The following is a 595-nucleotide window of genomic DNA, read 5'->3' as shown; positions in this document are numbered from 1 at the left end:
CAGGGCCAGGCGCTCGCATCAGCCGTGTCCTCGCCTTCATCCCCCGGAGCAGAGCAGCCTTCCCCGGGGAGGAGAGGAACCGCCTGGAGCCCGCGGCAGGGCCCCTGCGGGCTGGGTCCTCGGGCCGGCGATGCTGCGAGGAGCATTTCGGCCGGGGGAGCTGGAGCGGGCGCCCGGGGGGACCCGCCTGCGCCAGCGGAGCCCGGCTTCGTTTGGCGGCGGCTCCTTTGGCCAGATCCACCCTTCCCTTGACCCTTCCCCGAGCTGCCGCCGAGGTTGCCCGGGCTCTGCCGCTGCCTTCTCCTCCCAGCTGCTCCCGGAGGCCGCTGCCTTGTCCCCGCCGCGGGGCCCCGGGCGGAGCTGAGAGCAGCCCCAGCTCTTCGGGCTGGGACGCGCCCCCCCACCCCCCACCCCCGGTACCCCTGGGCGGCAGGGATGCCCGAAGCCGGGAGGAGGCGGAGGCTGCGTTCATCCCCCACCGCACCCGCGGCTCTGAAGGGCTCCGGTGGGGCTCGTCTGGGATCTGCCCCCCAGGCCGGGCGGGGTGTGTCCTGGCCCGCGCGTGGTGGGCGGGGGCGCCGGGGCCCGCGGGGGC

The 595-nt window shown here is 77.0% G+C and overlaps 1 protein-coding gene across 1 annotated transcript in view; it reads left to right on the top strand.

The window, feature by feature from the left end:
* The first annotated feature begins 130 nt into the window (after positions 1 to 130).
* The window catches only part of SKOR2 (SKI family transcriptional corepressor 2), a 3,730-nt gene continuing 3,265 nt past the window's right edge, over positions 131 to 595 (top strand). The window contains exon 1 of the mRNA XM_019518297.1: positions 131 to 210. Within this exon, the coding sequence (XP_019373842.1) occupies positions 131 to 210 (80 nt within the window). The remainder of the gene's footprint in view (positions 211 to 595) is intronic.

Source organism: Gavialis gangeticus, unplaced genomic scaffold, assembly GCF_001723915.1.
Source record: "Gavialis gangeticus isolate Ggan-Ray unplaced genomic scaffold, GavGan_comp1, whole genome shotgun sequence".
In the NCBI taxonomy this organism is placed as follows: domain Eukaryota; kingdom Metazoa; phylum Chordata; order Crocodylia; family Gavialidae; genus Gavialis; species Gavialis gangeticus.
Note: the sequence above shows the minus strand (reverse complement) of the source record. Positions and strands in the feature narration are given on the sequence as shown.